This window comes from Corvus kubaryi, unplaced genomic scaffold, assembly GCF_017639235.1.
Source record: "Corvus kubaryi isolate FWS band 111438036 unplaced genomic scaffold, C.kubaryi_AGA036_p1.0 138, whole genome shotgun sequence".
Classification (NCBI taxonomy): Eukaryota; Metazoa; Chordata; class Aves; order Passeriformes; family Corvidae; genus Corvus; species Corvus kubaryi.
The window spans coordinates 11,064,075-11,075,811 of NW_024580672.1; the positions used below are offsets into that span (position 1 = coordinate 11,064,075).

At 42.7% G+C, this 11,737-nt stretch overlaps 1 protein-coding gene across 2 annotated transcripts in view; it reads right to left on the reverse strand.

The window, feature by feature from the left end:
• The window catches only part of SLF2 (SMC5-SMC6 complex localization factor 2), a 29,800-nt gene extending 19,794 nt beyond the window's left edge, over positions 1–10,006 (reverse strand). Inside the window, exons 1-5 of one of the 2 annotated variants that reach the window (XM_042019205.1) lie at positions 9,740–10,006; positions 4,512–4,555; positions 3,875–4,044; positions 2,604–2,661; positions 754–1,898 (exon numbers count right to left, since the gene is read on the reverse strand). In XM_042019205.1, the coding sequence (XP_041875139.1) occupies positions 754–1,898; positions 2,604–2,661; positions 3,875–4,044; positions 4,512–4,555; positions 9,740–9,849 (1,527 nt within the window). In that variant the 5' untranslated portion in view covers positions 9,850–10,006. The remainder of the gene's footprint in view (positions 1–753; positions 1,899–2,603; positions 2,662–3,874; positions 4,045–4,511; positions 4,556–9,739) is intronic. The other variant, XM_042019206.1, reaches the window with a different exon arrangement.
• Positions 10,007–11,737: the final 1,731 nt, after the last annotated feature.

Here is an 11,737-nt window from a genome sequence, read left to right on the forward strand (position 1 = left end):
TGTACAGCAGCACAGGACCCTTAAGCCAAGTAACCAGTTTTGCAGTTTCTGAATTATCATGCATTATGAATAAGGGAGAAAATCATATAAAAATACAACACAACAAAGCTGATTATCTGCTATCTCATTATACTCTGCTGTAGCTTTAATGGGCGTAATGCGAATCAGCAAGAGGTGGCTGAGTGTTGGTGCAGAATAGATTTTTGACTAAAATTAATGTAAAGCAGCCATTACCAATCAGTCACACACATCCTGTTGTTAGCAAGGGGTTCTACTGGCACCACTTAGACAAAAACTTGACTGAGTCTACAACGTTTACTCAATTTTTGTAGAGGACACAAGACAGCCACAGTTTGTGCCCTGCAAGGTAGTGGAATAGGTACTAGAAGACTCCTGGACATCTCAGTTGCTGGGGCAACTTGTTATTTGTTTGTAAAACCAAGATAAATAGCAGAAATTAGTTTTCTAGAACACCTGAACAAGTTGCTGTCTGTATGTGCCAGATGGAACAGGGAAGGTTGGAGGCAATTGGATTTTTGAGTATGAGAGGTCTTCATCCACCAAAGCCTCTGTCTGTGTTTTGGTGGGTACCTACTAAACAAAATTTAATTCTCCTAAAATGTGAAACATGGGGTAATAACTTAGCACCCACTGGGCCTTGCACTGTGCTAAAATCTATGTTATTTTTCTTGCAGATAACATCCATAAAAGAATACTTGAAAGAACATGCTATTTTGGTTTTTAGCCACTTACATGAAGCTTCAGTAATGGAGTTACGGTGTCCTGAGAAAAACTGTCAAAAGAGTCTTCCAGGGTTCCTGCCTGTGGTTTGTGACTTGAACTGAGCATTTTTTGCAGTGGCATTAATGCTTCTTCCTCCTCCTCTTCTTCATCATCATCTAGAATGGATTCCAAAATGTCATCTTCACTCTCAGAGCTGCTTTGCCAATTTCTGTCCAGCTTGGACTTGTTTGTAAAGTTCCTTTTAACTTCTAGTTCTCCTGAGGTTTGTGAAGACTCGTGGCCACTATCCATGAAAGATTCTTTCAAAGACAATGAAGGGGGAACACTTTTACCAGTCTCTGGGGACAGTCCAAGTTTCCCAGAGATTTCCATTCTACTAGAATCAGCAGTATTTTCAGAAACTCTGTGGTTTGCATTTGAAAAACTGTTGCTGGGCTGAACAATGTATCCTTTATTCCGTTCATGTCTTTCTGGTCTTTTATCTTGCTCTTTCTTAACATCCCATACCTGAGATAAGCCAGCAACCTGGAGAGGGGATTTCATGCCTTTTGTTTGTGTTAAGTGGTGGGGAGAAGGCAACACAGTACTTTTTTCCTGAGAAATAGGAAGGGAGTTTTCCAAGAAAAAGCATGAGTTAGCCAGCTGCAATTGATTCTCTTTGGTATCCACAACAGAAATGTGGTTATTTTTAGCAGGACTGTGTGCAGAATATGAAGATGACAAACCTACAGTGGAGTAATTATTTTTCTCCTTTTCATTGCTTGAGTTGAGGAATTCCTCTGAAGGAGTCAAATCACGTCTAGACACAGCAGCAGGCTCCTTGAGTTGCAGAACATCATCATACGGAGACTTTAAAAAGATATTTTTTACAAAGTCAGACCTTCTATTTTTGCATTTTGAAGATGATCTACTAAAAGCAGGGTCATTCACTTCAGATTGATCTGAACTATCCACATCCATACTCATGGCAGTGTGTTTTCTTTTCCCAGGACAGTCTCTTTGTTTGGGTATCCCAAAGGACACCGTGAAGAAGTGTGAAGGAACAGCTGGGCTCTTTGGTGCACCAGAGGCCATCTCAGATGATGCTCTAAATGCATGTGGAGGAGATGTCTCATGTTCTAAAACCTGTGTTAGCCTTGGCTGAGATGGGTCATCTAGAAAGTGTTAGAGAAAAAACCATTATTATGTTTAAAAATAAAATAAAAATAGTAATAACTTTTAAAAATCAAACATGTAACAGCTTTCCATTTAAAAAACTAATGTCTGTTTTTAAGTCAGCTAGGACTAGAGCAGCAAAGAGTGTGATGGGTTTCCACAGCCAAAGACCCCCTTTTTTTTTTTTTAAAACCATTTATCTTCCTACTGACCTACCTCAAGCTTCTACTTATATAAGCTTTTTAGATTCTGTTCTACCTCCCATAGAACAAAATTATGTTGTTAGAAGGTATGAAAAGCAACAAAAAAATACCAGTTAAACTTTAGTGGTTGGTTCAACAAGACTATTCTTTCTGGATTAAGCTGAAAGGCAAAATTTATTAACCACCACAGAAAATGTGCATTATCCAAAGTGCAAGAGAACCCATAAAAATAATTTGGGATCAAGGTTTTAAGACAATGAAATACCACAAATTCTAATTAAGTTACAATCAACGTGTTTTACACTAAAATCACAAATTACTTTTTAAACTCTTCAAACTTGCCATGTATTAGAAATAACATTGACTATACAGCAGTAATTACTGTTTTAGTAAAAGAAAATAGAAAACATAATTTCAAGGGAAAAAAAAGCCATTAAAAAGAGCTATGAAGTCATGAATCTGATTGTTTAATTAATACTATATTAACAGCACTGCTCATACCTGAGGCAATCTCCCTTGAACCAAAAGACATTATTTTTCTTATAGAACATCCATTTCCCTAAAAATAAAGACAGAGGGAGGAAAAAAATGTTAATTGTATATTTTTTAAAACCAGTGTTGAATCCAGCACAGACTTAGTTCCACACAACCCCAGAAATATGTTAATAGACCTCATTTCAAGACAAATTTAAAACACAGCTGCAAAGATCTCAAAAAAAGAACTATCCAGAACCCAAATTATATATTTTTTCTTCAGATTAAAAGTGGCCTGTAATGAAATATTACATTTGTAATAGAACCACTCCCATCTCTACCTAAACACTGTGGTTTAAATGCATAAATCTGAACTGCTATTAACTGCAACTTTTAAATAGCAGAAATTTGCCAGTCTGCTCTCTAAACTACATTGTAAGAAAACACAAGATTATAAGGCATTTAAGATAAAAGCATCTTTTTTCTACAAAATACAATTTCAATTTACAATTTCTGTTGCATTTCCATGCTTGCATCTAGCCCAGAATATCTCCCCTGCTTTTAAAACAGGATTTTTCACTTATTGTACAATGATTAAGAACCCAAGCATGACCTAGAACTTAAAAAGGAATAGCAAAAGAACAAACTTCTGTTACATCTGAAAAAAGCAGCACCAAGAATCTGATCCTACTGTGTAAAATTTAAAAAATTAAAGAATTACAAAATTCATATGCACAATGGGTCAGTGATTTCCACCTTTAATAACCCTTTTAAAGACACCTGAACCAAAATATTTGTTCCTTAGAATGGCTTTACAGGATGTGGCTTAGATTGTTTCAATTTCTGCATCTCCCATTCCCTTTCTCTGCAGAGAGCATGCAATGACAACCTAAATGCAGAATCAGTAGCAGGGCAGGGCAGTGGGGAAACCTGCCTTGAGCACAGAGATGTGGTGCTCACAGTGCCATTATTTCCAGCCCAGGCTTTTCAAGTATCAGCTTCTGGTGGTGAAACTCATTTGTCAGAGTCTGAGCTGGAGTCTGTGAGATCCACATAGCCAATTTTTTCTTCCCAACTGTTTCCATAAGACAATGGTGCTCTCCTTACACCCAGACATTTCTCATTGCTTCCCTGTTCTGGCTTGGCAGTCTCATCCTTTTTGGCCAAGGAATACCTCCGAGACCCTGCGGTAACAAGGAGTTTCTGTATCACAACTTTTGGGTACAATAAACCCAGGGCCCTGCACACTCTGCCATTCTCTGAAATGCTTACACTGTCCTTTTCCAAAAGACACCTACCACAGGACTTGTTTGGTGTTTGGTCTGACATCTTTTTCTTCTGACCTTCTTTGGAGAAGATATATTCCTTTCAAAACCTTCAGTGCGTAAAACTGACAGCCCCAGTCCCTCATCCTTTACATTTCCTTTGTCTGGTGAGGACAGCACAGCTCTGTCTTTATGGCCATGGTCTAAGAGAGAAAAGAAAAGTTCAATTATTCACAAAAATTATATTGGAAGAAAAAAAAAAAAAGACACCAAAACAACAAATCTTATTATACTGTATTACTTTATATTTTCTCTCTCACATGTAATCCAAAATTAATTTATTTAATCATCCAGGTTTGCTACTGCCATGCAAAGAATCACATGACCTAGGATTTAGCTTCAGTTGTTATAAACAATCTGGCTTAAGCATGAGACATAACTTGAAATAGTAATTGCATCACTATTTAAAGAAATTAATTTAAACAGGAAATTGACATTTTCAGTTACATTTTTAGAAAAAATGTAAATGCACTCATTTTGACATATTTGGTAAGCTATATTCATTATGCTGCTGCTCCAATATGGAATGAGATTGGACTATCATTCTGCACACTTACATAATTAAAATTCATATAAATATCTTCCACTTAAAAAAAAAAAACATATTTACCTTGATTTAAAACTGGTTTGAAGAACTCTGTAATCATCTGGTTTCTGAAGAGAAAACATAACTTTATCTTTTTAAAAGAACAATACCTAAATGGCCATTCAGTGAATGTTGATATAATTAAAATACTGTAAATTATTTCTACGATTTTCTTTAATGCCAGCAGCTCTTATTTCTGATAAATCAGAAAAAGCATCATCATCCTCTTCACCTTCTAGCCTTTGCTCTGCTTGGCTAATGAAGTCAACCTGTCAGCTTCCTCACTCAAACTGTTTTCTTTATGATCCTAGTAAATCTTAACCACTCTTCCACCTTAAACTAGGTTTTCCTGAGTAGGACTGACTTCACCTGCATCCAGTATTCTAGATGAGACCTCACCAGTACATTATGTGGTGACATTATAGATTTAACAGCCTCCCCATGCTGACTATCACTCTGACCTGCTAACTCAAGTTAGCATCTCATCTGGCTTCCAACAGAAACAGCAGCCAACAACCACCTACAAGATAATTATTAGCATTAAATCAGAAGTCTTTTCTCTGGCAAGAGCAACTGGGACATGAGAACACCAAGGCATTCTCCACTGAAGAATATCACTTCTAAAAATGGGCAGATTGGCTGAACAACGTGCAATTTGAACAATAAAATACATCAGGATCCGTGAGCTTGGTATCTTCATCTTCTGCCACACAGTTTGCTAATGACTTTAAGGCTATACTTAGTGCCTGTTTTGGAAGCGTCTTGAAGTTCAAACAAAGTATTCATGCGAGAACAATTGTTCACGTTGTTGCAAGAACAGCAGAGGTTGGTTCCACCTTTTCTTGTCTTTCTGTACCTTCCAAGATGAAGTTACATTGTTAATGCCTGAGCAACACTGATAAACCAAGGCAAAACCTACTCACTCCGGAATCTAAGATAACATATTCAAGTATCCATACATGACTGTGCCCCCACAGACTCAGTCACCATTTTTGAAGCTTAGGCCAGAAGAAGCTGATTAATTTGGATTTAATTTTCAAGCTTTCTTTAAGCTTGTAACCATCGCTTCTGTATTTTCCCACACGGCTTTTGCATTTTTAGCACCTATAGAAATACAAAAAGCTGTTTATAATGCACTGATACTTCTTAGATCAGGACACTGGCAAGCAGTGATATTTGAAGATACTGTAACTCAGTGAAAAGCCACCTGTAATCAGAATCTCTGAGTGCACAAAACTGTGGTTTTGGTTTACCAAAGAAAGCAAAGAAACTACTTGTGAAAGACCGGCTGCCTCCAACCTGTCCCAGCTCAGTTTGGCATAGGCTGAAATATGTGTGTTCTTCTCACATGCTACAGCAATGGTGTTAAAGAAATTTTTGACACCAGGCTCTCAACTCCATTAGACAGGTTCACTGGCACAAATCAGTCACCTGGTAGCTCAAGCTGGTGCCTCAAAAAAGGGACCACAAACAGAAATCCCTGGGCAATTACACCCTTACAATCTGAACTCCCCAGCAGTCCAGACCAATAGTGATTTTAGGGTCTGGGGTCTTGACAGTCTTCACCAGTTCACTGTTTTGCTACCCAGTGGCGCTCTGTGGTTGTATTCACACCCTCTTAGGTTGTTTCAGGGGGATTTTCACTTGGTTCTGTGGTCCATGCTGTAATATGGTTGTTATTGCTTGTGTACCACAATTTATGGGCTGTCCACTCCAGCTATTAATTTTTAAGTAATATTTAAGCCATTAATATTGCCTGATCTAACTACTGGTAATGTTCAGGTTATTAGCCCCAGGTTTTGCTATAATCCGTCTTTGACTTACTCAACAGAGCCATGTAGTTCAAGTTAAACTTGCAGCCTAACAACTCTTGCTACTTACATCACTCAGCTACTTTCAAATAAGAGAAAATTTTCAGCACACAGGCTCCCCACATTTCAGTTCAGCAGAAGAATCAAAGGCTAAAATGCAGGTTTATTCACTGTTTTTGCTGCTGACCGATTTGTTTTTCTACCCTAGACCTCCCTGCACTCCACCCTGGCCTCACCTGCTCACAGCAAAGCCCTCTCCACCTCGCATTCCTCAGGACACACCCGATCTCAAGCTGCAAAATCATCCAGTGCCCACAGCTTTCCACATTGCATATACTTCCAAACCCTTTCTATTTTCCTAACTAAGCAACTGTACTTCTTTCTTCCCCATTAAAGCCCCATCTGCACACGAAGCACTGCTGGCAGGCCACATCTCATCTTCAGTTACCACCCAGATTCCTCTCTGCACCTAAATCTTGAAGACAAACTGTGAGTGACTGAAATGTTAAATGTCTTTGACTCAAACAATATTGCTGAGGCTAAAGTTTGCACCCCCCCAAGCTGAAGGGGAGAAGGAGAGAGTCTTTGTGTGTGGTGGTGAAACCTCTGATCTGCCTGAGACAAGAGAGGGTGTACACCCACCACCAGAGGACGACCACAACAAAACAAGCCGGGGGTTGAGCCAGATAAGGGACAAGGCCGGCAAGGCACAGACTCTTAGAGCTGGGAAAATGCTTTTTATCGTGCCAATGTCCCCCTTTACACAACTGGCTCAGGTGTAAAACAACACCTTCCCCACTCAGGGGGAGGCATGGGGATATTCACACTTTGGCCTCAAGGTATTTATCCCTTCTGACAAGGCATAATGTGAGAAAACATGATGTGAGAAACAGCAGTCTAAGATGGGGTCATAAACCATCAAAGAGCACCGAAGTGCCCCCAGACTCATTTCTAGGGCCTTGCAACAGACAGTGTTAAACTCACCCTCTCCAAGGGAGGTACCTGGGCATTCCCACCTGAACGTCTATTAACCCAATGAACTCTGTTTTGGGGACTTCCCCCATCCCTGACTGATCAAAACTGCAAGCACCATTTTGACCAGCAGACATCTGAATTGCAACAATCAACCGGAACCATGATGATGATATCTTTCTGCAACCAACTCTTATCCTTTCTTTTTCCTTCTTTTCCTTATATATTTTCTTAGGTGGTATTTGCATACTTTTATATTGTTATATTACTAGAGATAATAACCAGAATGGCTACATACCTCATTTCCACTGCAACCAAATTATTCTAAAATAAGCCCTGTGTGTGTGTGTATATAAACACCAGGTATTCAGTGTTCCTTCTCTCTAATCCGCCCTAAGGGACCTATTAACAAGAACCTCAGTTACTCTGGCCTTGGGGGCAGCTTATAACAAAACCAAAACCAGGGCCTTCTGCCATCACTGTCCTTGTTTCCACAGCCACTGATTGCAAGTGACTGCTTATGTCCTTCCCATATTGTTCTTTTTGCTGTCTTTTATTCTAAATCCAAGAGCTTTGTAACAAAATTTGTCTATTCCATGATCATACAAAGCCTTGTACAAAATAACAGGGAATGAAGGCACTTCCCTTCTCCCTCAAGTTTTATTTGAATGGAGAGGTGGTGAGTGATTAGTCTGAGACTAATTGTTTGAAAGTGCTTACGCACCAGTATTTCCTCCTTTGCATTTGTAACTCCGCTTTTTTGGAGTGCAAGGGCTAGGAACTGTCCAGCCAAGATTCTGTTTCGTGTCTCAAACAAGGAAGTGTACTAGAAACTTCAGACAAGAGCAAAGGGTGGGGAAAAGAAAAAAAGAAAGGATGTAATACAGTACAAGGAAGAATGTGAAAAAGAAGTGGGCCTTCCAACCCGCTTTCCACATACATGTGAAAGTACAAAGAGAACATGTGACTTCCTACGTGAATGGGGCCATAACTGTTCACATGCCATTCCCAGGAGAATCTCTATCCATCAGTAGGAGGTTACTGTGTTTCACTCTTTTGCTAAAATGAAAATCACAGTTGTTTAATGTATCTACATCAACAATTATACAGCTCCGGTTAACACTTTTCAGCACTATACAGAAATTCAGCAAGACCTTTTATCCCAAATAAAAACGATCACACCGTTTTTTGTGAAATCACAGCTTGACTGAGACACCAGGGAGACCACAAAATCCAAAAGAAAACACAAAACCCATAAATACATGATCTCACCTGACAAAAGAAAAAAGCTACGCAGCCAGGACATGAACCTAACTGACCTTCCAGGCCTTTCACAACTAAGGATGCAGCCTGCATGGAAGAGGGAAAGAGGAAACACTTTCACTTGTCTTAAAAAATAGCCCCCTGAGCATTTGGTAAAAGTAGTTAGTGTTTACAGCCATATTAGTGGTTATCTCTGGCTGGATAAAAGCTATCCTTTTAAAAAGCTGTACTGGAAATACTAACAACAGCTCCAAGACAGCAACTCCACATAACATAGGAAGAAACTACAAAAAGCTACTACATCTTTGACAAAATAGAGCACCTTGAAAAGCACAAGAAAGAACAACAACAACAAAAAATCACAACAAAACCAGCCAAAACAGAAACTCACACAGAAAATTTCAGTCTTTTAGAGAACTGCAACAAAACTGAAATTGCACAGTTTCACTTCACTTTCTAGGGCAAAAAGTAAGACTGAAATAGCGAACTTTTACCCTGTTTCCTTAATTTAAATGACAGTGCTATCAAAACAGAGGATCTGAACAAAATAAGGTACTACTAATAGCATTAGAAAATTATGACTTGTCTCATTCTGCAAGAAACAACTCGGCGGCCTCTGAAAAACCTCAAGTCTTTGGCAGAATTTGGATTTCTACTTAGCAGACAAGTTTGCCAAGTCTAAAAACACTGTTACAGACTGCCACTGCTTTCAGCGGGCAGCGTCCTCCAGCACCGTTAGCGGGGCAGGTCCCGGCCGGAGCAGGTTTGGAAGCCGAACCGACACCTGAAGTTCTCGGTTAGAGCCGAACCGCTGAAGCCGCGCAGCTCTACAGGTGGGCTGGGTAACGCCAGGGCAGGAGCTGGGACGGCACATGGGGGACGACTCCGGGATTTTGAAGGATGTGCTGGAGATGCCAGCCAGAACTTAGCTGGACACTCCCTTCAGTCTCCCGGACGCTGCCAGACCCCCTGGCCAACAAACACCGGCACCATGAGCCAGTTCCGATGAGGAGGCCCCGGCCGGGCCCCTTCCGGGCTGGAACACCCCGGACAGGCTCCCGGGGAGGTCCCGGTAACCCCCGCCGAGCCGACTCCTGCCACCTGCCCTGGGCAGCGCGGCGCACGCCGGCAGCCGGGGCGTCCCGCTAGGCGAGTGCCCGGCGACGACCGCGACCGCTCCTCTCCTCTCTCGCGCCCCGCCGGTACCTGCAGTCATGGGCCGCCTCTCTGCCCGCGGCCGCCGGCGTAACATGGCGTCGGGACATGGCGAAGGGCGGGCCCGGAGACGGCAGCCCTTCGCCGACCGGTCGGGTCATGGCGCGGGCGTCCCGGCAGAGCCCGAGCGGCCGAGAGGAGCGGGGGGAGCGGCCGCCCCCGGCAGCATCGCCAGAGCCGCAGCTCGAACGCTCCGAAGGGCCGGAACACCCCGCGAGGCCGCGGGTCACGGGCGGGAGCTAACGGGCTCCGCTCTTCCTTTTTTAATGGACTCGGCCGCTGATTGGCTGAGCGGCTACACCAGCGGCGTCTCCCATTGGTTTCTTTCCGCAGGGGGCGGGACAGGAAGCCAAGTCGCAACTGTGATTGGCTGCTGGGAGAACGGAAGGCGGGAGCGCCGTTCCTCGTCCGAGGGAGGAAGGGTTGTTTGGCGCCTTGGTCTCGTGCCAGATCCCTCCGCCCGCGCTGCCGCTCTCTGATTGGTGCGCTCGGGGCAGGCCCCGCCCCCCGCGAGGCCCCGCCCCGCCGCCCCGGGCGGGAGCGCTCCTGAGGGCATCGTCCGGCCCCGAGCGGGAGCGTCCTGCGGGCTGCAGGCCGTGCGGCTGGCACTGCGTCTGCGAGGAGATCCAGGCTGCACAGCCCTCTCCAGAGCCGCGAGACAAGGTGGGGAGGCTAAAAAGTTGGAGTGGGAGTAACTTTTTCTAAATCACCCACAAAATCGCCACAAAACCTTGTGGCTTCCCGTCCGCGGCCTTCTATGCAAGATTCCCTCTGTGCTTGGACTTCCCCCAGATAATGCATCCTTAGTGTAATCCCGTGTCCTGCACCACCACCTAGCAAACATTTTGGACAAAAACTTGGGCTAGGCAACCTGAATACCAGACTCGCCTGCTCAGAGAACGCCAGTACTGCTATCGGTAATATTCTGTGCAAATTCGCATAATTAGTCTGTAAAAAAGCCCTATCAAAATGTTCCCACAGCAGTTGCTTTAGCAGTTCAAAGCAGGCACTGCACAGATACGAGGTGTTCCCTGCTTGTGGTCTGCAGGACTATGACGTCCTACAGTCATAGATTCGTTTAGGTTGGAAAAGACATTTAAGACACCCTGAAAGCTCTCTGGGACAGTTTGTGCTGAAATCTGTTTTTTGTTGGGGTTTTTGTTGGAGGTTTTGTTTAGCACTTTCCCTAAGAGTGGAGATGACCAAAGCCACTGTGTTTTCCTGATGTTTTTCTTGGATTCAGAAACACCAGGAGGCAATTGACTCAAATGAAAAGGAGTGACCCACCCCACGTCTCTTTTCACACCCAACCTTAGGCTGGCCTAGGGAAAGGCTACAAAGCAGAAGTAACAGTAACACAGAACTGGAAGCACAGGACAAAATAGGAAAGTGTTTTTTGAACACCTGAATATCTGAGTCTGCCTCTGTGCTATGCACTCCACCCCCTTTCATCATGCCCATCCCTCAGTCTCTGTTTTTAAAAAGCTTTGAGCCATGTAATTTCTCATCTCTTAACCTCAAAAGCATAAAACACTGGCTGCCATCACAACGTGCACCTTGCTTCTTCCTTGCTTGAGCCTGTCCTACACACATTCTGCTTTCAGCTGCAAGCTCTCTGCCCCAGGGACCACCTATGACTAGTATGTTTGTAAAGAACCTTCCTGGAGTGGATCCCACTGTTTGACACCACACATCTAGACCCACTATGCACAGCAGTATAACAAACCCATGTCCATGCTGGGTGCAACTTCCTTGAGCAACAAATGAGGAACAGTTTGACTTGCTGTCATATAGATTTGATGGAAAAGATAGTAGTGTATATTTGAAGTGCCATTAATAAATGTTAAAGTTTCATGCCCAGTGTTAGCCAGGAATTCCAGAAATATTTCTATAACACATTGAAGGAACAGGTAAAACTGAAGTCCTAAAAAAATCTTCTTTATCTTTCAAGTTTAATACTTTTACTGTGGAAAACTGGAATAGACATAG